The following is a 24,944-nucleotide window of genomic DNA, read 5'->3' on the forward strand; positions in this document are numbered from 1 at the left end:
CAAATCTTGGGTTTTAAAACATCTTAATTCACTTTTATTTGTCCTTTTTACATTTTTAAGGTGTTTTATAATTATAATGAATATATCATAATGGCTTTTGACATCCCTCTGTTATGGTAGGTCCTAACTGAATAGCAGACATTGGGTTTCTGGTTTTGACATGTTATTTTCAAAATAAAAACCAGAAAACAATAGTCTTAAATTGGACTGCATTCAGCAGCAGAATTAGAGCCCCACCGACAGTTGCTTTAAAAAAAATCAAATTTAATGACTTCAAATACAAAAACCAAAATGTTTTGAAAAAATTTGAAACTATTTGAGTTTGAGTTTGCGTGTGCAGAATGCACTGTAAACACACAGAGCGCAGGGGTTGGTCAAGTTTGAGTAAGAAAACAGTTGGTGAGTTTTGAAAGATGTGGTCGCCTAGTGCTGCTCTTGGTGGGAATTGTTAGGTCTCTGTAAATAATGCTCTATTTGGAAAGTGCCTTGAGATGACGTATGTTGTGAATTGGCGCTATACAAATAAAATTGACGTGGTGCTTGAATGCTTTTTGTGTCATAGTGATGAAAAGGGATCCACACAGACTGCTGTTGTGCTGACGGTGCAAAGAGCTTTGAAAAAGTGGACTCAGTTGTGAGAAATTAGTTTTTAGCAATTTTATAAAACTTGATATACGTTTAATAACAAGGCTTTTATTTTGAATTTAAGTGGAACGGAAATGCGCGGCTTGTTCTCTTAAGCTTGACAGAAGTGCACCGCTCAGTTGAGGAGAACTGGACGCGCAACACAGGGGTCATCATGGCACCACTGGGACTAAAAGCAGTTGTTGGAGATAGTAAGAACTGATTATTATTTTATTTATTAGAATATTTTCACTTTTGTAAAAGGTTGGCAAAGTCATCATCCACAGCTGATGTAATGATTATTATTCCACAGATATGTAAACCCATTGCATAGGCATGAAGGGCTACCCCAGACCTTTACTGTGAGATGAGCGCTATGTACATGTTCTGATTATTGATGTTAATATAGCACAACGCAGCCCTGCTTACACTTGTTTGTTTTTTTTATTCTGGGAAGTTCGTTGCGCAAAAGTAGCGCAGATTCACTCGAACCATGCGGCTCTGCAGACGGTTGTTTCTCCACATGTTATTGTCAGTGAGATTGAGTCTACTAACACGAAGCAGTCTGGTGCTGTTCGGTTGGACTTTAATGGAAGTTTCTGTGTTCACTGGCCCGTTTTTGGCGTTTGTCATTCATATAAGAGCACGGTCCTGGTCTGGTGTAAATCCTGCCTCGCTAATCTTTGCCTGTGTGGATTAAGTGCTGTGACATCATTGTCAGAGGAGGAGAGGTGCAGGGGGAAGATCCACAGTAACAACCAAACAAGCGTTTGTTTCTACTGTCAGCTGCACATAGTCCATAATGAAACATCATGCAGTCATTATTTTAGACTGCATGTCATTGATGTTTTTTCTTTGAAGGCCTGTGTGAGATTTATAAACAATCACTAGCTACACGTTGAATCAATGGATTATAACACACTGTGTGTAGCTGTAAGCACATACAGTTGTTTATTACTGTAAATGACGCATGAGTGGAGGCTGCTGTATGGCAAGATAATGAATGACATGACACTCAGACAGTTGTAATACTGTCAATGTATCTTCCTGGAGGAGAATTTATATTTGTTGACTTATACTGTATATTAATGAACAAGCAATGCCCTTATATCTGCTTATAAACACATTATAGTGTGTTATAAACTATTAGTGCTAATAAATGCTAATAAATGCTAAATATGGGGACTTAAAGTTAAACCTTACCATTTCCAGTCTCAGTGTTGGATTTAATGCTGCCTCTTCCTAATGAGTCACTCTTTTATAAAGGTTTAATGAATTATAAAAAAAAAAGGAAAGAAGAAAAGGATGTCAATACCAAACTTTTTTGGCGCATCGGTCATGAAAAATTCAATTAGCTGGTGGTTATCCCTTTTATTTGGTAATAAGTTAATAATATTGGTAATATTGGTAATCAATTAATAAATGCTCAGTGAGTTGTTAATGAATTGATTTTGGTTCAGGTTTATGGCAGCCTTAGATTCAGCAACCAAGTTTTAGTCAGTGATCTCATAACATTAATAAAGTCATAAGTTGCAACTTATTTAGGCCTTTTAGATGGTGGGCTGTGCAGTGTGCTAATATAATTTACTAAACTGTACTCTTTAACTTCTGTAATTAATACTCTGTAATAATAAGTGAACTCTCTGCAGTGGCTGAGGATATTTCTGTTGGTTCATATTTTACTGTTTGAGACAGGCTACGAATTCACAGTGACATCAATCATGTGAAACTTGTGGAAATCTCAGTGATCATTCCGGAAAAGGATAAATTTACTTTCCAAGTATATGCCATATTTTTGAGTCATTACGAGCCCTGTCAGGATGAATCATTTCTGCTGTGGCATCTCGTGAACAGATGTAGTTGGCAGTCAGCAGATCTCCCAGAAACAGGATGTATTAAATATTCAGCCTGTCATTTTCTAGAAGCTAACACATTCTGCCAAGGGAACAGGGACTCATTCGGCTGTTCAGAGCTGATCAGTTTTACAGTAATATAAGTGAAAAATATCAATAGAATAATATTTTCATGGCAATTTCTATTGGGAAAAAAAAACAAAAACTGAAACACAGAAGAGTAAGAAGACCTGTCCTGTCCTAGCAAGAGTTTATTTCTTCAAAAATGAGCTATGGGCCTCTAATGACTCCTGTGTGTGATAATATGTAGGAAAATGCACTATATACATTTTGACAGGTAATGCAGGATTTCTCTTAAGGGTGCCTGAGTGCCTGGAGTCCCAATACAAAACTTTGAAAACAATTTGATATGCACTGAAACAAGTGAGATAATCTGACAATCTGTCACTGTTGTGTTTGTGCCAGGACCAGAGACATTTGGGTTGTCCGTCAGTCTGCCCATTCCATTCATATGGATTCAAGGATGAACTGATTAGTTTTTGCTGGTCAAATGTCAAAGGTCAAGGTCACGGTGACCTCGTAAAATATGTTTTTGAACATAACTCATGGATTCATACACTAATTATGACAAATGCATAATAGGATAAAATGAAGTGATGACATTTTATATCCAAAAGGTCAAAGGTCAACTTCACCGTGACATCAAAATGTTCTGTAAAAATACTTCTGACCATTATTCAACGCTGTAACTTCCTGTAACTTGACTAGTTTGGTATTCTAGTGTCAGCTTGATTAGCTGGCCCCAAGAAAGAAATAACTGTAATGCAGCTTTATTTTTTAAAGAGGTAATACTTGATCCAAGACCTTTGAGTTGCCACAGAATCGCTGATAATGAAGTGAAACAAACTGCCAATGTAGTCAGATTATCAATTTAATCAAAATACACATCCTGTATCATTAAAATGATATTTATAGACAACTAATTTAAAGAATGCAATGCTATCCAGATTACATTTCACAGATTACACTAAAACATAATCAGGATTTGAATTGAATGTATCTGCAAAACATTCAGAACCAGACAATTGAAATAAAGAAAAGAACTAAAGCACAAGGCAAACAGAGCAATGTTTCCTCATATATATATATATGTATGTATATATACATATATATATATATGTATATTTTTCTATCATGTATTTCTCTTTTTTTTTTTCACTAACAGAACCGAGCTTCCACATTTTTATGATTGTAGCTTTTCTATTAAAAAAATATATATTCTAAGTGCCATGTGTATTAGTTTGACACACCTTATTTGAAAAGAATGTTATGTTGATTCTCTATTCAACATGGACACAGCAGTGCTTGTGGCAGGGCTGTAGAGGTTTGAAGAAGAGCTATTCCCAGATAGGTAGAGCTAGTTACTGTGATAAAACACTATATGATAAACCTGGATTATAGACCGATCTATCAGCTGCAGCAGCCTGTTGTTGTTTATCCTGCTTATGAAAGTTGCTTGTCAGGTGTCCCATTCCTTCACTCACCTCCACTTAATCCCGATGACTAATTGGATAAACAGGACCATTCACTGATGTATATGTGGTTTAGCCTGCTGTCATTACTAGTTTTCGTCAGACAACAGAGTCTGACTGACTGGAGACTGCGTTTTGAAATATCTGATCCACCTTTATGGAAATGTTTATGATTAATCATGTAAATATCATGTAAATGTTTCACTAAATCTGTGACAAACATCTAAGAGCTATCTCATATTTCATGTTATATGTTACGTGTCCTGAGTGTCATGATGATGTCGTTCTAACATCTCAGGAGCAGCTCTTTACGTGAAATGTCACCCCATCCCTCTGCGGAAACAGGACATGTTGACTTGTTTTGGAGGATGAGAATGTGTGTGTGTGTGTGTGTGTGTGTGTGTGCGTGTGTGTGTGTTCGTGACATCACATCCGCTGACACAGAAACGGCCCAGAATGGTGGATGGGGTAAGAGGATTGGGAGCAGATTAGATGCAGTGATTGCAGTGGGCCCTTCATGTTCAGGCTGACAGACTGGACAGGACTTAAAACCCCAGTGGGGAAAATTGGGACGCTGCTCATCAACACGAGTGACAGGATGTTGTGAAACGTGGGATTCTGTCTCTCAAACATCACACCTCAGGAGCTGTCTCACCTCCTTCTGTTATTCCCTCTGTCGTATAGATAATAATACATTATATAAGGTATGATGTACCTGCTGCGAGCTGTGCTGCTGTACACTTTCCTCATGAGAGGATCATGTTCCTGAGTTTTCCTGCTGTGCAGTTACTGCAGCTGTGGAGGCATTTTTCCCAGTGGAAAAGGATTTGCACAATCACGCTGTCATGACATGTACATACAGTATGCGTTCAGAAAGTCAAGTTACTGTTATCAAGGCTGTCACATCAAAAGCGCAGTGTTCAGGTGTTTTAACAAGGGCTCCACAATTAATCAAAATATAATCGAAACCGCAATATGGCCAAGTGCAATATGCAAATCTCAGGAGCTGTAATTTTTTTTTGATGAAGGTGAAAAGTGTCACAACATTGTTGTGTGTTGTTAGCGCCATAAGTGTAGTGGTGGCCTACAAATCATATTCTCCAGATGTAAAGGAACATGTTTGTTGGGTACAAGACCAACAACAATCACATCATCATTATTTTTATTTTTTTTTCTGTGAAAATAAAATGAAAAAAATGATCATTCCAACTGAAATCACAATATCTGCCAAAATAATCACTATACGATTTTTTTTTTTTTTTCATATTGTGCAGCTGTAGTTTCGACCTGTTTTCGGGTTTATATTCCTTTAACTCTTGACAACAATGACATGATATTTGGATATACTGGGTCAACTTACAGAAATGTTCTTTTTTTTAATCAATACTGACAAGAATCAAATGCTTCAAATCCTTTGCCATATGTTGAAGAAAATGTGTACATTTTGCAGTGAGACATCATAACTGAAATGATATATTGTACTTCCATTGTGCATCTTACTAAAACAATTCTTCTTATGTTTTCACAAACTATGGACAGAGAGTGGGAGAAAAGGGGAAATCAATAGGCTCACTCATTATTTTTCCCAGATTATTTAATCCAGCAGAGTTAAAGTCAACATTACACATTAACACATTTGATGTATTGGCAAAATATAATTAAAGCTCTATATTTTCCTCTCAACCTGTTTTTTTATTTATAAGTGTTTATCCATAAAAAGATATATTTATGGTTTTAAGAACCAAAAACCATCTCAGTGTAGTTTCACATCTCCTCTCTCAGGCTTCTCTCTGGAGCTCTAGTAACAACAGGTCGGTGAGCCAATCAGAGGAGAGGAGGCGCTGAGAGTCTCTTCTGTTTTCTGAGTGATCCAGTCAATAATATAGCAAATTTCCGGTTAACACTCAGAGAAACCAAATCTCGCAAGGTTTGATACTGTATATATACAGAAATGTTTGCACAAAAACCAGATGGAAGACAAAGTGAATTTGAGTTGAATGTGAGTTACAATCAGCTCTCTAAAATCAAGCATAATATCAAATTTGAATTTCTTAATGTTATTTTCATACATTATGCTTGTTCATGGTAAGGGTTAGTGATCCTGGGTTTAACACCAGACTGTTGAGAATGATTTGGTCATTCATCATTGGTGAAGGTTTTCAGGTTTTATGTTGCTTTCTTAAATGACGTGTAATTACATTTTCTTTCTTTACAGAGATAATGAACAATGTCATCAAGAAGGCAAGAGAAAAAGGAAAATGGAAGGTAATGGTCCTGTTGTTGTAATCATTCATTGAATACTAATACAGCCACTCAAAATATTGAAATAAAACTCTTCTGTGTGTAACTGTGTTTTAGGTGCTGGTGGTGGACAAGCTGAGTATGAGGATGATTTCCTCCTGCTGTAAAATGACAGACATCATGTCAGAAGGAATCACCAGTAAGTCCAACCACCCTGGTCACCTCAGCTCACTTCACCTGTAACTATAAAGTCAGAAAAACTAAAGGGGACAGAGGATTTGCAGTCAGGCCCCAGAGGCTCTGGAACAATCTGCCCAAGGCTGAATCCGAGACCTCCTTTAAGACTCGTCTTAAAACATACGAGAGCTTTTCCTGGTTTTACTTTCCCCTTGAATTGTTTTATTTCTCTTAAAATAACTCTGTATTGGTTTTCATTCCCCTGATTGTTTTTCTTCTCTTGAAATCTATTGATTTTTTTTTGCTGTCTTTGTCAATCACTTTGTAATGTAGCTTTTGAAAACTGCTCTACAAACAAGGATTATTTTTATTATCATTATTATTATAAACTGGTAGAATTCTTCTCATCTCACTCTTACAAAGAAAGAAAAAAGTATAAGTGTATGTCACAAAATGTCAAACTGTGCTTCTAAGAAAGAATAATCATTTGGATTGAATAACACAATTATGTTATTATTATGTTATATTATAAATATTTAGTGTAATAATGATGTAATGAATGTGACGTAGTAAAAAAGAATCACTGGTTCAAATGCAAAAAAAAAAATATAGTAGACACTAAGTATCTGCCCTGTTGTTTCCCTCCATCGATGTAAACTGGCAAGATTATAGACATATGATGTAATGTTAGTCATTAATAAAGGAGAAATGTCTCACAGCCGATCCAGAAAAACAAAAGCCCCTTTGACTCCGAAAGTAAAGGCTGAAATGATATCTACACCCCAATAAACAAATAACACAGTGACTGATTTACCATTAGCTGTTACTTGCCCGAATATACAGAAGAATAAAAATGTTTGGATGCCAACAAAGAATTGAGTGCAGCCTCCCAGCAGAGGCTACACTGAGAAATGAAAAGCTTCAACTGTTTGCTGTGTATTCAGGTCACTCATGTTCCTTCGTGCAGAGATTCTGCGTAAACCTTAAACACTGACTCACCTGACGGCGGTGAGGGTCCTACACACCACAAACTCAGACAGCTGAGTTCCAGTTTAATCAAGCTGTTGATAGAATATTGGTTCAAGTGTTGATTATGTTTGTTTTCCTGTGCTCTCCAGTTGTAGAAGACATAAGCAAGCGGCGTGAGCCTCTACCCAGCATGGAGGCCATCTACCTGATCACGCCCTCAGATGAGGTAAATGAAGGCTGTTGATAATCCTATTAAACAGAACCCACTGACGTCTCATTGAATTTCTGCATCCTACAGTATGTTGAAAATTTGTCCAGCAACTGAGAAATGCTGCTTTTTTAGTGGGTGTTATAGTGAGTTTGTGTGGTGGGGTGTTGCTCTTCTTTTAACTGTTATGTTATGATAAAATAGGAAACACACTGGGTTATTGTTAAATATTTCTTTCCACTAACTTTGTGAACAGAGCGATGACTTGTGAGTTAAAGCGTTGTTCTCTGCTGTCTCAGTCTGTTGAGGGTCTGATCGCCGACTTCAGAGACCCGCAGTCTCAACAGTACCGAGCTGCTCACGTCTTCTTCACCGACAGTGAGTAAATCCAGTCCACACCAACAAATTATAGACGGAACATTTACAAACTCAAAGCTCAACAAGAAACTACGGAAGCGCATTGCATTGACAGAGTAAAAAAATAAAAGAGACACCTTATCTCGTACTTACGAGATCAGGAGCTCGTAAAATATGAAAAAAACCGGAAAGGTGCCTCAAACTGGCCACTGCTTTGCTCAGGAGAACCACACTGCTGTGAAGCATCTCTGCTGAATGAGACTCTGCTGATGCAGAAGGTTGTGATGAAAGATAAAATGACTGTCACACTGATAAAATCCCTCCTCATAGTTTTACAGTGCCCTGTGCCTGTCTTGATGTATTCAGACTGGACTTGTGGATGTGGCTTCTGGGTGGTGCTCGATTCTACTTTTCCCATAATGCAATGTTCTTTCAAACTCCATGTCCCAATTTGTATGGCAGTCTACTCATTGATCTTATGTATGTGTAATACTGGTTCTTCTTGAAGAGAAACCTTATTTTCTTTAAAAATAAAATGTGAAATAAAATGTTTTCCAATCTAAGAAAATAACAATATCCAAGACTGACATTCACAGTGTTTTTCTCTGACTCTCTGCAGCAATCCCAGACTCCTTGTTTGGGCTGTTGACCAAATCCCGAGCCTCAAAAGCCATGAAGGCCTTGACTGAGATCCATGTCGCCTTTCTGCCCTATGAATCACAGGTAAGTCTAGTCTAGTCTGTCTAGTCTGGGATTAGACCACGGCAGCCGCTCATAACCATCTATCTCAGATATGATGAAGGATGTCAGTCAACCTGCAGAGAAACCTTCCTCTAGTGTCACTTTCTTCATGCTAAGATGTTGGATGGGACATTCTTGTAGCATTATTTGATCCATGTGCGTGTGCATACTTTGGATGGATGTATTAACTTACGTTTGATGTATTTTTGTTATTCCTCCGCACATGCGACAGCCAGAGCCAGAGACATATTGTTTACGGGTTGTCTGTCCTTCCGTCTGTCTGTCTCATTCTCATGGACATGATATCTCAGTAACTCCTTGAGGGAATTTTTTCAAATTTGGTAAAAAATATTCACCTGGACTTAAAGACAAACTGATTAGATTTTTGTGGTCAAAGGTCAAAGTCACTGTGACCTCACAAAACACATTTTTGGCCATAACTCACAAATTCATTCACTAATTATGACACAACTTAAGTCAAATGTCTATAAGGGTTCATTTATATCCAAATGGTCAAAGGTCACCTTCACTGTGACATCATAATTTTCTGCAAACACACCTTGCCATTATTCAATGCTGTAACTCAGGAAGGAGAGACTGTGAGCATATCTCCTGATACTTGGCTGCTTAGTGGAGGCATACAACCACCAGGCAGGAATTCTAGTTTTCCCATATATCGCAAGGTCTAAGAATTCCCCCTTAACATCTTCTGTAACGTCTTCTAACTAGGGATGCTCATTTTGAATTTTTATTCTGACCGATAGCCGACCCTCGTTAACCGACCAGTAACTGTTAACCGACAAGATCAAAATGTATTATTTAGAATGGAATACCAATATATATATATCAATATATATACATATATATGTACGTATATATGTATGGGTTAATTTTTACATGTGCAGAATCAGCATAATAGCCTAGATATACTTATAACTTAAAATAAATAGCAAATCGCAGCCAGACTTTCTAATGTATAAACAGTTTAACAAAATGAAAACACACACTGAATCCTCCAGCAGCAGGAGCACTGTAAGGAAAACCTCCTCCTCCTCCTCTTCTTCCTCTTCCTCCTCCTCCTCCTGCTCCTCCTCCTCCTCCTCCTCCTTCTCCGCTCTCGGCTAATTAATGATCAAAAGCAGCCAACAGGTGAACAAAACCTAAACTGGTAGTTGCATCTTCAGAGCTCAAAATAAAAGAAACAGGGCAGGTCTACCTCCGTCCTCAGCATGGCGGACAGCTTGTCTACTGGTGTTTGTTCAGAAATAGCAACATGTGGACATGCTGTGGGGTTAGTCTGCTGTCAGTCTGTTAACTGTGAGACCGGATGATACCGATGTCCCAGGAATGCACAGATAGCACCTGCTAGAGCGGCCAGCCTCAGGAAGCACATCTGATTCGCTTCCCACCAGTCGAGAGGATTAGTGTCCGATGAGCGGGATCATCTCTCATATATGTATAAACATATTTTTTAATTGTTTAACTGATAGTATTAATTGGTCAAAATTATTTTTGACGGTTAACGGTTAAATGGTTAATTATTAAAATCCCTACTTGTAACTATAAGACATTTTGAAGTCTGATCTTAAATGTAGAGAGGGTGTCTGCTTCCTGATTCCAGACTGGGAGCTGGTTCCACAGGAGAGGAGCCTGATAGCTGGAGGCTCTGGTAGAGTACTGTGAGCTTCTTTTTTAATTTAGAGAAGCTAAGAAAGAGGAACATGATCTCTTTTTCTGGTTCCTGTTGGTTCTCATGCTGCAGCATTTTTGAATCAGCTGGAGGCTTTTCACTGAGTTAGTGAGACATCCTCATAATAAAGAATTACAGTGGTCCAGTCTAGAGGAAACAAATACATGGACTAGTTTTTGGACACAGTGTTGCACAGGTGGAAGAAGGCTGTCCTAAAGACTTGTTTTATGTGTGAAGTAAATGTCCTGGTCAAAAGTGACCCCAAGCTTTCTGATGGTAGCACTGGAGGCTGAGGTGTTCCATCCAATGTCTCTCTGAGATGTTTCTGTGCTGTGATGGACTTTAAATCCTGATCCAAAATCAGATAAAAGGTAAATAATCGGGGGGGTTGGATATCTATAGTTGGCTAAAACATCTGGATCAAGAGTAGGCTATTTAAGTAGAGGTTTAATTATTACAAATTTCATTTGTAAAGATGTTTTGTTTGCAAAGTGGGTTGAGAAATGTTCAAGGAAAGGATGAATTCAAATATAAGCAGGAGGCCCCTGCCAGTGCTGTAGGAAAAGTCAGAGCACCATTTCCTAAGCAAAGTGAGAATATATTAAATTCCCCGCCCCCACACACACCTCCGCCCCCACCTGGGCCTGTGATATTAACACAGTCCCTGAACAGAGGGGAGAAAGAGGAGCAGACTGACTGTTTTGTGTTGGATCAGCTTTAGTCGTCAATCCTCTGCTGCTGTCCTGTAGTTTTAATCCTGAGAGGGCAGAACAAATCATACCAGCCCCACAGCCCCGCCCTCTTCTCAACCCCTCTACCTCATTGGCTGACGGGACCAATGCTCATACTCCGCAGGCAATGGGAGTTCAGATGAGCCGTGTGACAGGAGAAAGCACAGGGATTGTTGTCTTGTGAGTAACAGATGGGTGCATGTGTACTTGTTGTTGTTTGTAAGTGAGTGTGGGTGGAAAAGGGTTTAATTAGTGTCAGCCAGTGCCAGAAGCTTCTGGAAGCCAATATATCTTCTTTTATTATTGTGCCTTGAACCATTTTAAGCCCAAATTATTATTATTTCCTGTTTCTGTCATAGATGAAACCTTTCAAAACACCGTTTGTATCATCACAGGACACTAACACTCTTTATCAAAGTATATTAGTGCATACCAGAATTGACCGGTCCATCAATGAATGATGTTCACTGAGTCCCAGTCCATATTTTGGTTCCACATACAACAACCACCTCTCCTTTGGACTGGGATCAAAAACAATTTCCAGCACCTCTGGGGAAATCACTCATAGATGTCACTATGTCCCAAAACCAGGTCCTGCTGGTATCCCAGTCACTATCAAGGTTAGATTCATTAGTCATTAGATTCATAGTCATTATTCAAACTGTACTGCTGCTATTTCTAAATTAACTACAATAACTGCACAGACCTCTAGAATTGTTCCCAGCTTGGATTGTTATCAGCTTCCAAGCCACTTTCTTTATCTACCTTTACTCCTCCCAAGTCTGAACAAGATATTCCTTCAATCATATCTATTAGGTCAACTGTTAGACCTTATATACATCGCTCCAGAAGTTTGCTTCAATATCAAGAATTGGATCATCTCAGATGGACCGTCTTGAGATCTTGAGATGATCCAATTTTGACATATTGGTGCTGACTGAGACTTGGCTACAGAAAAATAGGAGTGACAAAATTGCTGCTTCTGGCGTCTTTGACCTGGGAAGAAGTGACCACTGCCCAATAGCTTGCATTAGAGCTGTGCGGCTGCAGAAAGCTCAGTCACAAATTGTTTTAAAGAGAAACTTTAAAAATTTTAATGAGCCTTCCTTCCTTCCTACATGATCTTAATCATAGTGACATTTTAAATATATTACATATCCCAGATGCTGATTAAGCACTGGATCATTTTATAAATATTTTTAACTCTGTGGCAAATAAACACTCCCAATTTAAAAAGCAAAGAATTAAAGATAGGTCATGTCCTTGGTTCACCTCTCATATATCAGCCTTGCTCCAATTAAAGAATAAGGCTTGGGTCCTTGCTAGAAAATCTGGAAACCCTGCTCATTGGTTTGCTTTTAGGCAGTTACGAAACAAATTCACAGCGTCAGTAGGGAAAGCTAAATCTGATTATTGTCTAAATACCATCTCTAGCTGTTATTCAAATCCAGCTAAATTCTGGAAAGTAGTGAACTGTAATATCTGATCAAAAGGAAATATGCAAAGCTTTTGATAAACATTTGCTGCAGCTGGTCACCTTTTTAAAACTAGCAAAGTATCAGGTAAATCAGGGAGTAATCCAGGAGTGGATAATGTAAGTCATGTTCCTCAGTTTGCCCTCCAACTTCTCACTCCTAATGAAGTCACTGCAGCACTTCTTGCTGTTGACTCCAAGAAAGCTACAGGAGAAGACAGTCTAGACCTTTTCTTTCCTCGGCTCTCTGCCCTGATGATTTCAGAATGTATAACACTTATTTACTTACTTATTTTAATTCAACCATTTTATCAGATATAATTCCCAAAGTATGGAAGGTTGCCCATGTTACTCCATTACATAAAGGAGGAACACATAGTGACCTTAACAACTACCGTCCTATTTCTAAATTTTCCTGTCCATTCAAAATTCTAGAAACATTGATTAACAATCAACTTAAGACTTTTTGTTAAGCTCTCTCCAGTCTGGATACAGGGCCAACCATAGCACCATCTCTGCACCATCTTTCATTTGAAATGGTATCGTGACTGCAGTGGATAAAAAGAAGCGTTGTGCTGCCTTGTTCATTGACCTGTCAAAAGTCTTTGATTTAGTTGACCATGCCCTGCCTCTACAGAAAGTATTGAATGCTGGGTGTGACTCAGCCGCTTATAGATGGTTAGAAAACTACCTATCTGATAGACAGCAGTTTGTGAAAGCAGGTAATATTTGATCAACTTTTTTACCAATAATGAAAGGGGTCCACCAAGGTTCAATTTGAGGACCGGTTCTCTTCACAATTCATATCAATGACATTGTTCAAACATTAACTAAGTGTAAGGTTCATTTGTATGCAGATAGCACAATTTTATATTGCTGGGCAGATTCCATACAATTGACTGTTGAGAATCTACAGCTCATTGACAATGCATTTCACAAGGTACTCACTGAACTAAATCCTGGTGAAACAAAATATATGTTGTTTTCAAACGCTAAGAAAATTGATTTTAGCCAAATCCAGATTAGCACTACAAATAATTAGGCATCTGGATAGATGACAAATTTACCTTTAGAGTTAACGAGGACAATCTTGTAAAAAAGCTGTGGATGAAACTTGGCTTTTTGTATAGGAATAGAACCTTCTTTCCCATGTACAGTAGATCAAGTATTGTTGAGGCTGTATTTCTTTAAGCTCTGGATTATGGTGATGTCATATATAGACATGCCACTGTCACCACACTTAAGTCCTTAGACACTGTATATCACTCTGCTCTCACATGTCACTGGGGATTCCTGCAACACCCATCATTGCACTCTGTATGAAAAGGTCAGCTGGTCCTCTCTCTCTGTGAGGTGAGATCAGCACTAGTATATATCAATTTATAAATTTACAAATTCACTAATAGACCTCAATGCAGGCACTCATCAAAGCGGACTGGGTCACACTGCATGTTCCACCGGTCAACACACTTTAAATATTGGGACAATTTAGAAATATGCTTTTAAATCTCTTAAATCATAATCCTCCTGAATGTAATTGCTTTTATTAGGAACTTTTATTAGGAACTGATTTTGTGTATTCTGATTGTTTGCTTATTGTCCTTCTGCATTTTTAATCTCGGCATCGTTGAAAATGAGGGTCACCCCTCAATGAATCTCCGAGAAATAAATAAAGGTTGTTGATGATGATGATGATGATGATGATGATGATGATGATGATGATGATGATACATGTGTCAAATATAATCCATCCTTGCTTTCAATCAACTGAGGTTAAAGTGAAGTTGGGGTTATTTGCCGTGGGGTTGTGTGAGGTCGTCAGGTATGCTGCCAGTTTAGAGAAGCAGCAGGGAACACGGTACACTGGCAGAGCGCTGTGCTGCTGTGGGCAGGGCCAGCAGAAAAAAATGTGTTTTAGACGCTTTTAAAAGACGCTGACTGTAACAATCCAATATCCGATTCATGTAGAATATTTTAAGCACTTTATCTCCCCGTCCAAACAAAGTGAAGTTCAGCTCTTTCTGTTTCACTCAGCTGACGTGCTGCTGCCGCGTTCAGCAGTTGAAAAAATGTAGAACCAAAGGAAAGTGCTGTTTCGACGAGAAGATAATGCACTGAAAATATTCTACATGAAGCTACAATTAATGTTTTTAAAGTGTCTAAAACAGGTTTTTCCTGCTGGCTCCGCCCACAGCAGCACATCGCTCTGCTAGTGTACCAGTGCTCCCTGCTGCCTCTGCTAACTGGTAGTACGCTGATCTGAGTCTACTGCAGGAAACACACTGATTATGCATGAATTCCTCATACAACCCCACGTCCAATAATCCCAACTATCCCTTTAAGATATCCTTATAGACAACCAGTACAGCAGTAATCAGTGTAAATGTTGGGCACAGGAATAAAGTTGAGATTAAACCTCAAAGGTTGTGTCTCTGTCATGTCCCACGTGTCCAGGTCTTCTCCCTGGATAAAGTCGATGCCTTTCAGGACTTCTACAGCCCCTTCAAGGCTGACGTGAAGAACAACATGCTGGAGCGTTGCGCTGAGCAGATGGCCACCCTGTGCGCCACACTTAAAGAGTATCCTGGAGTCCGATACAGAGCGTGAGACCAGCTGATTTCAATAGTCTTTTTTTTTTTTTGCTGATTTTAATACCTTTTCAGTCTACTACTACTGATACAGCAATTCTTCAGGAAATAATTATCAATAGACATATCATTAGCAGCATGTATTGGACTCTTTTCCATTTTATGTCCGTATTTAATATCAGTTCACATAGGAAATGTTGATTTTCACATATAAAAGTTTGCCTTTGATCACATGTGAAGTCACATCACATGTGAATGTTTCATTTCACACATGGTGCTATCCTTTTCGCATTTAAAGTTTGCATTCATATTGCTGAAATGTTTTTTCCCACATGTTAACATGAAACTTCAATTTAAAAACATGTAAAATTCGCATTCACATATAAAGATAAAAACATTTTGCTACCACATGGATTTTAAGATACATGTGATTTCACACGTGAAACTTAGGTTTACTTCATGTGTCACTATCGTTTCCACATGCAACGTTTGTATCCACATGTAAAGTTGAAAACATATCTTTTTTTTTTTACATGTGAATTTTGATAACATGTAAAACACAAATGTGATCATGTAAACTGAAACATTTGCTTTTTTCATAAGGGCATTTCCAGATTGAAAAAGCTGTTTTTGTGTGATGCTGTGTGTTGTGTGTGTGTGTGTGTGTGTGTGTGTGTGTGTGTGTGTGCGTGTGCGTGTGCGTGTGCGTGTGTATGTGTGTGTATGTGTGTGTGTGTGTGTGTGTGTGTGTGTGTGTGTGTGTGTGTGTGTGTTGGTTCAGGGAGTACAAAGACTGTGCTGTTCTGGCCCAGATGCTTCAGGAGAAGCTGGACGCTTACAAGGCTGATGACCCCGCCATGGGAGAGGTAGGAGCTTAGGAGCTAAATTACTAAATGACTAGTTTTGAGAAGCAGATGTATTCCTGAAAAGTCACTATGTCAGTTTCTTTTGGATAATGTGCAGGGAATACATTGCCCAGCATTCACATAAAGTCATATATGACCAACATCACCGTGGTATAATCTGTTATAGCAGGCAGGTTACAATACGTACAGGAATTATTTGCAAATACTTCCAAACACAGCCAGACTGGAGGTTGATCCAAGAGACAGGCAACAAGGACGGAGCTGGAGTAGTTAAAATTGAGAACCTAAAGTATGAAGTGCAAAACAGCTGAGCACCTGTGACTGTGGAATTAGTAGTAATATATAAAAGAGTCACACATGTGTATCAGTAAATCGGAGGTCACAGAGAAAAGATGCTATAGGACACTTGTAGATTTTTTCTCTCCCACAAACACAACACAACAGTTTCACCTTCTTCAAATTCTTCATTGCATGTGCACAAATCCTGTTTTACAAATCACAAATTAAGTAACTCATACAATCACATTTTTGCTACAGTTGCTGCAAATAATATATAACTTAAATAACTTTAAAAAAAATACATAGTCTGTCTGTTAACTTTCTCTCTGATCATGTTACAGTAAATCCAGCTGAAATCACAGCTCAGTCTTTGACCTTCATTTATGTGTTGGGTGATTTTGTCAGACAACGTTGCAGTTATAAAATCAGGATCTACCAGATGTGATCCAGACATAGACGAGGTTTAGAACTAGCCTTGTTTAAAGAATGGGAGGTGTAGATAGCTGAAGTCTGTGGTTTGCAACATTTTAAACTTCTTTTGAGCAGATCCTGTGTCATTTAGTAAAGAGTAGATAATAACTGTCAGTCCTCCACAGTGTGTGCAGAGTTGTGTGTCTGTTCTGATGCCTCCAGGGTCCAGACAAGTCACGTACCCAGCTGCTCATTCTGGATCGTGGGTTTGACCCCGTGTCACCTCTGTTGCATGAGCTCACGCTGCAGGCCATGGCCTACGACCTGCTGGGCATTGAGAATGACGTGTACAGGTAACGCTGCAGTTCAGCATGCACCTTTCAGTATTTGTCTGTTATTTTGTTGTTTTCTTACTGTAACTGTCACTTACTTTGGGTTATGTATTTCAGTGGTATTTGGGTTAAGTCAACCCAAATGTCCCAGCCAATATGGTACAACAGTGCCCTGTCTTAGTACAAGGAAGAAGCCAAAAGGTTAATGCACTAACATAAAGATTATGAAATTCTTCAGTGTCGGTCTCCATTGGAAAAGCATTTAATTCCCACTGGCATTTTTTAAAATTTATTTTAACAAATAGAAGACTCTCTCTCCTCGATCCACACATACAGACTATGCTCTCTCGCCCCCTGTCAGTTTTGAGACCAGTGGGATGGGAGAGACAAGGACGAAGGAGGTGCTGCTGGATGAGGACGATGACCTGTGGTTGAGTCTGAGACACAAACACATCGCTGAGGTGTCGACGTGAGTGGCTTTCACTCCCTCCTCACATGCATCTTCCTCTACCGTAAACATAAAGCTCTGTGAAAAGTTGCCACAGAACATTATTCAGCAACACTTTTCATTCATTCTCTGTCTTTGTTCTTCTCTCTTTCTCATTCGTCCTCACAGGGCTGTGACTCGTTCTCTGAAAGAATTCTCTGCCAGCAAAAAGATGAACACCGGAGAAAAGGTAGAGGACGCACTGTCACTGTGCTCAGGTTTCAGGATCTGTTACTGTGTTTCTGCTCCCAGCTGTCCTTCACACAGTCACACAGAGTCCTGTATTCTACCTGAACATTTACTTTTACTTGAAGTAAAAATGAAATGATGGTTGAAGATACCCAGTCAACAAAAATATACTTAAATAAAACATTTATTTTTATAACTTCCCAAAACTGGGCGTCACAGTCATAGTCATAGTGATGTCTCGGATGAATGAAGTTTGGTCTGATATGGGTATAGAAATCCATGTCTTGTTCATTTTTCCAAACAAACAATATTTTGAATCAGATACTCTTTCATTCATCACATGTTGTTTGATTATAAAGCAGGTCTAGCTTCTATATTAATACTGTGAAAGAATCAAAGCTTCAGTCCACAGAGAAATGCACACAGCCTGTATTCAGAAACTGAGCCTTAAAACCAGCTGTCAGGACTTCTGGAACTTTGTGATGTCACTACTATACAGTCACCGCCCTCGGCTATACCCCCAACACGGCCACCCAGACTGTGTGGTGGGCACTTGGGATACCTTTAAAAAGGTCTAAGTTCATATAATTTTTATGGCAAAAAAACTTGACATAACTGGGTACTGAAGCACGATTTATATCAAAATAGTGCTGCGCGTTAAGATATTCGGGACAATAGTAGCAATGGTGCTGTAGATTTGCATATGGATGGTAGGGACATGTCCCTACCAATATATGAGTGAACTCGTTCGCACTATGTTTGGAGTGAAGTCATATTAGATCATTCCAATGTGCCCTTCCAGAGGCTGAGTTTCCAAGATGACCAATTTAGATATTTATGCTAGCATTCGGCTGAAAGTGTATTAAAAAGTATAAAAGTATAAATATAGTCATAAGAGAAGTATTCAGATCCTTTACTTCAGTGAAAGCATCAGTACCACAATGTAGAAAAGTCCTGAAAACATGAACCTACTACAGTCAAGTGGACCCAAAGAATCAAAATAACTGTGCTCATCATGCAGGCAGAATAATGGGCCCCTGTCAGTGTATCATTATAAAATTATTACTCATGCAAGCTGCGTTTGCAGGGGCCTGCTTTAAAACTGTTTTATATACTGTTGGGTTCTCCAGTTCAACAAATGCTATTCATCTATTCATCATTCTATTAAATTATTAATAGATTATATATTTTGTTCGTCAAATATTCATCTGTAATGTAACAAATAACTATAATGTTAATGTAGTGGAGTAAAAAGCACTATATTTGCTTCTGATACTAGTGAAGTTGAAGAACAAATAACTTACAATGAAAATAGAGTACTGTAGTAAATGTATTATTTACACCACCAACACTATAGTCTTTATATTAAAATAAAGAAGATAACTCATAATAAGGTCTATGACTCATCTGTGTCTTTCAGACCACCATGAAGGAACTGTCTCAGATGCTGAAGAAGATGCCTCAGTATCAGAAAGAGCTGAGCAAGGTAAGAGCTGAAGTGTTACTGTACATCTATAAATACGGCATGTTGTCATGGTTCCCAAGAGGCAGGAGGCAGATGTAGTCAGGTCTGAACACAACTGGATCTGTGGAAAACAAGACAGTTTAGGAAGGCACACACCTGTGTAGGTAAGGTCCCACAATTCACACTGCATGTCAGCAGGGTCAGGGCGTTGACCACTGACCCAATGGTCACTGTAACAAAGTCCTCTGCAGAGATGGTAGACCATCTCAACAGTCAGGCCTATATTTCAGTGACTGGAACAGCCACTATAATAAAGGCTGGCAGCCACAATGTTAAACAGCATGAAGAAAAAGCTTCTTTGGGCAGAACTCCAAGCACTATGCCTGGTGACCATCAGGCACTGCTCATCAGCGGACTCATACCATCCCTATGCTGGTGGCAGCTAGGTGGGGGCTTTTGGTTCAGAAATGAAGCATGAATGCAGCTCCAGAGTGACCGTGACCTGAGACTAGGGGCGAGAGTTTGTCTTTCAGCGCGACAATGACCTGAAACACACAGTCTAGACAAGACTGGAGTTGCTTCAGGACATGTCTCTGACTGTTGAGTGACCCAGCCCTGACTCCACAGATCACCACAGATCACCACAGATCATCTGTGGAGAGGCCTGAAGGATGTGCTCACAGACGCTTCCTGTCCAGTCTGACAGAGCCGGAGAGGATCTGTCAGGAAGCATGAGATAAACTGCCCAAACACGGGTCTACCAAGCTTGTAGAGACTTTACCAAGAAGACTGAATTACTGCACTGAATTAAGGATTTTGAATACTATAAATGAGAAATTGCAGTTTTTGATTTTTAATAGATTTGAAACACTTTCTAAAAACTAATTTTCACTGCGAAATCATGGACTGTTGAGAAGGTTGATGGGTAAAAAATATAAATTTTATCCATTTAAAATGAAATCCATGACACAATAAAGTGAAGAGGTCTGAGGCCACTGTATGTGCATGTATGTACAGACACCTGGATAATCTACACTCAGGAGGCAGTTTATTAGGAACACCTTGCTAAAACTAATGCAGTCTAATAAATCAGTCCTGCAGTCATGAGGCTCATAATATTCAGTTTCTATTGCAAGTATCTTAGAGGTTATTTGAATTGTATTGCATTGTACAGAGAGGTATATATATTATATCTGTAGGAGACTGGTTTCAGCAAGGTGTACCTAATAAACTGTCAACCGAGTGCACTTGTAACACATTGAAACAACTGTTCAGCAAAAAAGGAAATGACACAGTGTATGATGTGATAATAAACGATTGGTAATTGGTAATAACAAGAACATTTTTTTGCAGATTTCTCGAGGCACATGCATGAACCCTTAAAAACATGCTTCTTTTGATATTATTTGCAGCTGATTATTTTCTCTGTCAAACTGATGAACAGCGTCTCTCCTCTCTGACCTCAGTACTCAACCCATCTCCACCTGGCTGAAGACTGTATGAACCGTTACCAGGGCACTATAGACAAACTGTGTCGTGTGGAACAGGTAAATCAGAGACACCTCGTTATTTAGTTAGATCTGTCTCTAGACCAGTGGTTCCCAACCTTTTCCAAGTCATGACCCACTTGAAAAATTGTAAAATGTTGGTGGCCCACATCTGAAATACGGTGGCCAAATAATACCTACAACAGAGCGCCTTTTATTGTAAAACAATTGAACATTCAGGATTGAACTGAAAGCAGGGAAGCTGGGTTTTTCGTTTTTGTTTGATGGGGTGAGATCATTTGTCTCTTGACTTCTTTCCTTTGAATTCTTCCTGTTGCTAAACAGAAATCTATCTATGCAATCTTTTAGCTTGAATCAGAGATAGCAAACACGTATTCAACGTGTTCCCGACGGCAACAACATAAAGGTTCATTATTTATCATTAGTTTATCACAGTGATAGGCCTTCATACGACAAAAAAAGAAAGGAGTTTTTAAACATTTTTAATGTTTTTAAAGATAATTTTCTTTTAAAACATTTAAAAACATCATTTTATATTTTTCATAACTACATCTTTTCACCAAAATTGTACTGGTCGGTTGGGAATCACTGCTCTAGACTGTGTAATAATAGCTTAAGTGATGGAACATACCAAACGTGTCCTTCCAATGTGAACAACTAATGGCAGCATGTGTGACTGTGTGTGTGACTGGTGTGGGTCACGTGCTTATTCGCTTTCTGTCCATAACATTCACAGCAATCTCATGTCTGTGTATTAAGTCTGTAGCTGATGTCAGGATGTTGTCAGTGGTAGGTTCCTGCAGTATCAGGACCGCAGTGTCAGGACTGTATTTCTATGTAGTTTTAAAGCTTTATTCCAGCCAAATACTACTTTCTGTCTTGTGGTTGCAAGGAGTTGCATGTTGGGTAGTTTGTGTAATTAGCATAATTAGGTAATTATCAGATAAAATAAAGATGGAATCATATGCTACGGCCTTCGCAGTCACTAGCTCTCGACCAGATATTTGAAAGGTTGGAGAGATGCAAGACACAAGGACATTCAGACATTCAAGATTATAAGCTGTAGACTCACACAAACATATATAAAAACATATATATAAAAAACAATTACAAAGAAAGTGAATGATGCCCGCGACTGTGTGCAGCACCAACAAGAACCTCAGCAACTCCTGAGAGAGACGGAGAGAGAGAGAGAGAGAGAGAGAGAGAGAGAACAAAAATAACATGTTATATTACTAACTCAATACAAATTTCCCTGCCACTATAATTTAGTAGTTTAATGTTGCTAATATAACCTTGGGCAATATTACATTCCTGCAGTAGCCTACCAAAGGCTGCAGTTTCAGGGCCACAGTTTTGTCTATTATCTATAATAATACATAATTTCATTTTATTATTAAAATGGTAGAAGACTAAAATAATTAAGTAATTACTTCACTACTCTTAATATAGCTATTTATTAGAGCTGTCATACTCGCACTTTGATTGCCGTCACTGAATCCAAGAAAACAAGCTCTCCTACTGTCTAAGCTAGATTTCCCATGATACCGTGTGCTGTTGAAATGAACTACTGGAAAGTCACGTTGAGCTTCTGTCTTCTTCTTCCTCTGTCCTCCATTGTTATCAAGGATCTGGCGATGGGCACAGATGCAGAGGGAGAGAAGATCAAGGATCCCATGAGGCTCATTGTACCCGTTCTACTGGACGCCAATGTCGGTGTCACCGACAAGATCCGCATTATCCTGCTCTACATCTTCCTTAAGAACGGTCAGCTGTACACTCCTGTTGTTTTTCTTATCACTTCATATTTGGGAGGAGGGAAGTCCTGCACTATGATGAGAACAGTAGAAAAGCTTTTAAACTGAGACATTTTCTGGTGTTTTAACATAATGTTTCATTTAAATATTAACACACGTTTGCACTCATGTTGTGCTCGTCTGTTTTTTGATGCTAATCCATTTTCAGTTTTCCTTGTGTTGACATGGATTACACCACATTTGAACACGGCATGCTCTCATGCATGTGTGTGTTGCATGTATGGACTGAAAATCTTTGGTGCATGTGTTTGTGGTGTTTGCATGTGTGTGACAGGGGTGACTGAGGAGAACCTGTGTAAGCTCCTTCAGCATGCCAACATCCCACCAGAGGACAGTGACATCATTTCCAACATGGCCCACATGGGCGTTCCCATTGTCACTGAGGTGAGCTGTCCTGACCCACTGCCTCATTATAAACTTTGGCCTCAGGCAGGTCGTCCCCATGTCCTTCTAAAAGGGTAAGGGTTTGGGTTAGGGTCATAAAACTTTCTTCCTTCTTCTTGCTGTGCAGAACGCAACAGAGTGGTTCATGAAGTCGCTATTTCAATAGGAGAATGTGAACATGATTCCTCAATCTCAGATGTCCTGAGCTACAGTTATGTGTAACAACAACATGAGACCAAACAAACAAACAGATTCATTACTGTCAGATTGAACATAATGTAGATTTTCAGAATCACTTGTTAAGGATAAGGCTGGTGTTATTCTGTATTTTTCTGTACGGTGGCTGTGAGAGCTCAACACACAGCATCTTAAGAAAACACATGCAAACAGACATCTTCATCAATTTGACACATGTGCAGAAAATAGTCACAACACAACAGAAGGGGGGACACTAATAAGTGATGAACATTGTTGTTCAATGTCACAAAGCATTGGACAAGTGTGTCCCAGCTAGGTTCATCTTTTTTTTTTTCAAAGTTATTTTTAGGGCATTTTTTGCCTTTATTCTGATGGCGACAGTGAGACAGGAAATCAGACAGAGAGAGGATGATGTGGAGTAAAGGGCCACAGGTTGGACTTGACCCCACGCAGCTCAAGACTACGCCGTTACCTTACATGCAACCAGGTGATCTTGTTCTCTGGAAACACTTGTGTTGTGCTGTGAGTATCTGCAGCCCATGTGTTGTCTGATGAAGATATTTTCTGAATTTGTTTGTGTTTTGTCTGTTTGAATGTGTTTTCTTAAGATGCAGAGCTTTCAGCTCTTAGTGCCACCGTACTTGAGCTCTTAGTGAGGATATCAACTTTATTTGTCTTAGAAAAGGTTCTGCAGTTTCCTAAAACAGCTGGACACTTTAGTTTTAGTGAGAATCACCCAACAAAGAGGAAATAATGCATTGTTTGGAACTATTTTTAGTAGCGGATTAATTCACATTTGGTGTTCTAATGAGTATTTCCAGCAGCAGGACAGTGTGTGTGTTCATGGTCATGAATAGTGCAACAGTGTGGCTCACTGATGGCTTTTTAATAGTTTTTGGAAACAAAGGAGCTCTGTGGCACACACACTCACACGCTCACGCCGTACGCACACACACGCACACACACACACACACACACACACACACACACACACACGCAGTATTTGTTAGTAGGATCAACTCACTGATGGCTGATATTTTCATGGGATTTGTTGACAGCAGGAAAATATTTTATATCACCAGACATCCTTTAAATCTGTCAAAAGAACTGTGTCATGATAAATCTGTCAACCAGAGGCTCAGTGCATCATGAAATATATTTGTGTATTGTTAGTGTTTTTATTTTTTCTATTTTCTTTATGGATTTTGTGGTGGACCTAAAAAATCCCCCAGTGAGCATGTTTGTTGTGGTTTGTTTGGGCAACTGATTCCATATGACCCCGACCTGAAACCATGTGGTTTTCAAAAGACCTTCACTTTCACCTTACCTGTATGCAAACAACAATTCTTTCTAAATAAGTGAAACTGTGCTTTGGATAAGCACGATCACCTCAGCCCAGGAGCACGATGGCCACTTCCTGTAGGAAAAAATGATGTTAAGGCTGAACAATGCTAAATAACTGATCCACTCTTTAAATGTCTCAGTGAGTTGTTCTGCTGATGTGAACAGTGACAGCACATGATTGGCTGGTCTCATTTCTACACAGGGCACCGTCAAGAAAGCCAAGAAGCCGGATCGTAAAGAACGAATCAGTGAGCAGACCTACCAGCTCTCCAGGTGGACTCCTCTTGTCAAGGATCTTATTGAGGTACTCCTCGTGTGCTCTGACTTCACACTGATGTTGGGGATTAGGACATTTTCTGTTAAAGCTCCATGTTTTCCTCTTCTTCTGTGTTTTATTTGAAGTGTTGATCTGTAAGAAGATATATTTGTAGTTTCAGGAACAAAAAACCATCTCAATGTAGTTTTACATCTCGTCTCTC

General features: G+C 39.1%; 1 protein-coding gene across 2 annotated transcripts in view; it reads left to right on the forward strand.

The window, feature by feature from the left end:
* Positions 1-774: 774 nt before the first annotated feature.
* LOC111227906 (syntaxin-binding protein 1-like) overlaps positions 775-24,944 on the forward strand; it is a 30,751-nt gene continuing 6,581 nt past the window's right edge. For both annotated transcript variants that reach the window (XM_022753664.1, XM_022753655.1), the window contains exons 1-16: positions 775-836; positions 6,225-6,274; positions 6,368-6,449; positions 7,546-7,622; positions 7,904-7,982; positions 8,581-8,684; positions 15,052-15,200; positions 15,967-16,051; positions 16,964-17,094; positions 17,435-17,542; positions 17,690-17,750; positions 19,170-19,235; positions 20,681-20,761; positions 22,351-22,489; positions 22,814-22,923; positions 24,668-24,769. In XM_022753664.1, coding sequence (XP_022609385.1) covers positions 800-836; positions 6,225-6,274; positions 6,368-6,449; positions 7,546-7,622; positions 7,904-7,982; positions 8,581-8,684; positions 15,052-15,200; positions 15,967-16,051; positions 16,964-17,094; positions 17,435-17,542; positions 17,690-17,750; positions 19,170-19,235; positions 20,681-20,761; positions 22,351-22,489; positions 22,814-22,923; positions 24,668-24,769 — 1,461 coding nt within the window. In that variant the 5' untranslated portion in view covers positions 775-799. The remainder of the gene's footprint in view (positions 837-6,224; positions 6,275-6,367; positions 6,450-7,545; positions 7,623-7,903; positions 7,983-8,580; positions 8,685-15,051; positions 15,201-15,966; positions 16,052-16,963; positions 17,095-17,434; positions 17,543-17,689; positions 17,751-19,169; positions 19,236-20,680; positions 20,762-22,350; positions 22,490-22,813; positions 22,924-24,667; positions 24,770-24,944) is intronic.

The sequence above is a fragment of the Seriola dumerili genome, unplaced genomic scaffold (assembly GCF_002260705.1).
Source record: "Seriola dumerili isolate Sdu_G_001 unplaced genomic scaffold, Sdu_1.0 BDQW01000017.1, whole genome shotgun sequence".
Classification (NCBI taxonomy): Eukaryota; Metazoa; Chordata; class Actinopteri; order Carangiformes; family Carangidae; genus Seriola; species Seriola dumerili.